A 2,704-nucleotide genomic window follows, 5' to 3' on the forward strand; every position below is an offset into this window, starting at 1 on the left:
ATTTAAGAATTTTCTTTCAACTTGTACACATTTTAAACATATAACTGACAATTGAGGCATTCTGTATGAATACATGCTGGTATCAGTACCAATATTTGGCACCTTTAAATATTTTGTAATATTTWTTATAAAATATTGTTATTGCTATTTGAGTTTATAGTTTCCACAGTGCTGCTGTTGCTTGGAAACATTATTTTCTTTAAAACCTGTTATGTTTTTTATGTAATAGGATCAACCTGACAAATCTAGATGGACATTAATGACTCATTCTTTGTCATGTTGAACCTGACAGGTTAAAAGGGGCATTTCTTTTGGTGTAAAAATCCCCCCAAAGTTCTAGCTGCTCAAAATTCACCTGATGTTTCCAGACGTCTTGTGACGATTCACCGCTCCTCTCGCGCTGCCGGGAGGCCAGAAGAGCCTCCTCTAAAGCCTGCGGAGAACAAGGTGGACGCTGTCGTTAGAGCCCTTTAACATGTGGGCGAGCTGGCGTGAGKTCAAAGGTCACAGCGGCGGCTTCCTCACCTTGTTGAGTCGTCGGATCTCTTCCTGCTGATGCCTCCCCCTGCGGGCCAGGGCTCTGTTCTGAGCTCGCAGCTCATCGGCTCCGTCTTCTCTAGTCTGCAGGGAAAAGTTCAAATGATGAGCTCGGGAATTCGTTTTGTTTTTTTTTTAAATCTGTGTAAATGTCGAAAACTTTCATCACCTGTCGGTCTGTTTTGACGTTTTCCTCTCCTTCAAAGAACACCACGCGCCTCTCTTCTTTGTCGCTTTTCTCCTCGTCGGAGGGATTGTTGTGTCGTGACACTTTCGAAAGTTTGACCTGATCGTCGGGGGAAAATTGAGATGCTGAAATGAGGCGGAAGTGAAAAACAAAACAAAAAAAAAAAAAAAAAAGAAAAGAAAAAAAAGAGGTGAGATTTGAATAACTAAAGCAGTGGGAAAATCTCACCTTCTCTCTGTAGAACTGCTCCATTGTTCTGTACTCTTTGGCCCATTTCTTATTGATGGCGAGAAGCTGAGGGAAACAGAAACATCAAAAATATTGTAAGCACTGAAACCACACACACAACGTTTGTTTTTCTATCTTTATTAGGACCGTTCATTAACTTCCACTCATTTACATTAATTTCTGTTYGCATCATAGTGCTAAACCTAACGCCCAACTTTAAAATGGTGTTCCACCATATTAGAACAGGTCTTTGGTCCCCAGAAGGACTACTAGTCTTATACCAGAAACGTTCCTAAAAAAAACTATCAAACACACACACACACACACACACACACACACACACACACACACACACACACACACACACACACACACACACACACACACACACACACACACACACACACACACACACACACACACACACACACACACACACGTGTTGCTGAGGTCTGAACTGTGCTCACCTCTTTATTCTGCTCCTCCAAGACAAAAATCTCTGCTTTCGTTCGCTCATAGGTGCTGATGGGCTCTTCTGACTAAACACACACACAGACACACACACATAAAGAGGAAGAGTTAAAAAGCACCCARAAGCTGCTAAAAGTCTGTGACTCTTCATGCAATATGACCACTGACTTCCTTTTTACACATTTCTGGAAGTTTTGTTATTGTGGTTACAGAGAAGGCTGCTTTTCTGAGCTCATGAAATGGAAAAGCGTTTCCCAAATGAAACAGTAATATTTATATATATATATATGTATATATATATGTAAAACTTCACCAACCTGTGTGTCTGCCGGTAAATACCGAGGAGGAGACTCCGATTTTTTGGTGTGAAGTTTTTCTCCGGCAAAACCAAGCGGCAAGCAAACCTCAAACCTGAAAAAAATAAAATAAAATAAAAACATCATTTAGATCTCAAATGAGGACAGTCTACATGAATGATCAAAGCACAGCAGCAGGGTGGAAGATGAGGTGTTTTACCTGTTGGTGCTGGGCAGCGATGGGTACAACCTGCTGACTCGTTTGTGGTCTGTGGACTGGGTCACAGCTGGACTCTCCATCAGGGTTTTCTGTGCAGACTGTCAGAACACAGAGGACAAACTTCCCTCAGTAAATCACCGCTGCAGAAAAAACTGTCAGCKGTTCAGAAATTCTGACTATCACCCACATAATCCTCAGCTTTGTTTTCTTGACTTCTTTTCTCCATTCCATTTCCTCAAATATTTTGATAAAAACGGATTATAAAAACACCCCCAAAATACCAAAAAAAAAAAAAAAAAAAAACACTGGGGAGAAGTTAAGAGTCAGCGTAAAATAAAATGAACAAAAACTTAACAGCATTTATTTGTTTACAGTAAGAAAAAAAAGCCTGAATTGGTGCCAGAATGTGAAATTTGTGTGAAGAAAATTAAATATTTGAATGATATTTGTGCTGTTTTTATCTACATGAAGCGAGTCATTAAATGTTCCACCAGATTCATGGAGGCGTGCCTGAAGTGGTAAAAACGTGACTGCGAATTCATCCCCATGTGTGATCTCACCTCCGCACCACGTTTACATCGAGACACACATTCTGAGTGCTCAGATGTTTCTGTTTGAACATTAAGAGAAATAATAAACTTTTTAAAGTTTTTAGATTGGAAAAATTAGCATCGCAGTTTGTGGTTTTTTTTTGTTATGGCAGAGGGTGATCTTGTGTTTTTGTGTTTTCTTTGACTGTTAGCATACAATGTCCTGATGCATCTC

General features: G+C 40.1%; 1 protein-coding gene across 1 annotated transcript in view; it reads right to left on the reverse strand.

Annotated features, from left to right (window-relative positions):
* Positions 1–2,236, reverse strand: part of LOC106515518 (TNFAIP3-interacting protein 3) — a 10,349-nt gene extending 8,113 nt beyond the window's left edge. The window contains exons 1-7 of the mRNA XM_014005357.1: positions 1,940–2,236; positions 1,741–1,834; positions 1,420–1,491; positions 953–1,018; positions 707–823; positions 526–621; positions 356–433 (exon numbers count right to left, since the gene is read on the reverse strand). Of these exons, the coding sequence (XP_013860811.1) occupies positions 356–433; positions 526–621; positions 707–823; positions 953–1,018; positions 1,420–1,491; positions 1,741–1,834; positions 1,940–2,019 (603 nt within the window). The 5' untranslated portion in view covers positions 2,020–2,236. The remainder of the gene's footprint in view (positions 1–355; positions 434–525; positions 622–706; positions 824–952; positions 1,019–1,419; positions 1,492–1,740; positions 1,835–1,939) is intronic.
* Between the last annotated feature and the right edge of the window lie 468 nt (positions 2,237–2,704).

The sequence above is a fragment of the Austrofundulus limnaeus genome, unplaced genomic scaffold, assembly GCF_001266775.1.
Source record: "Austrofundulus limnaeus strain Quisiro unplaced genomic scaffold, Austrofundulus_limnaeus-1.0 Scaffold30, whole genome shotgun sequence".
In the NCBI taxonomy this organism is placed as follows: domain Eukaryota; kingdom Metazoa; phylum Chordata; class Actinopteri; order Cyprinodontiformes; family Rivulidae; genus Austrofundulus; species Austrofundulus limnaeus.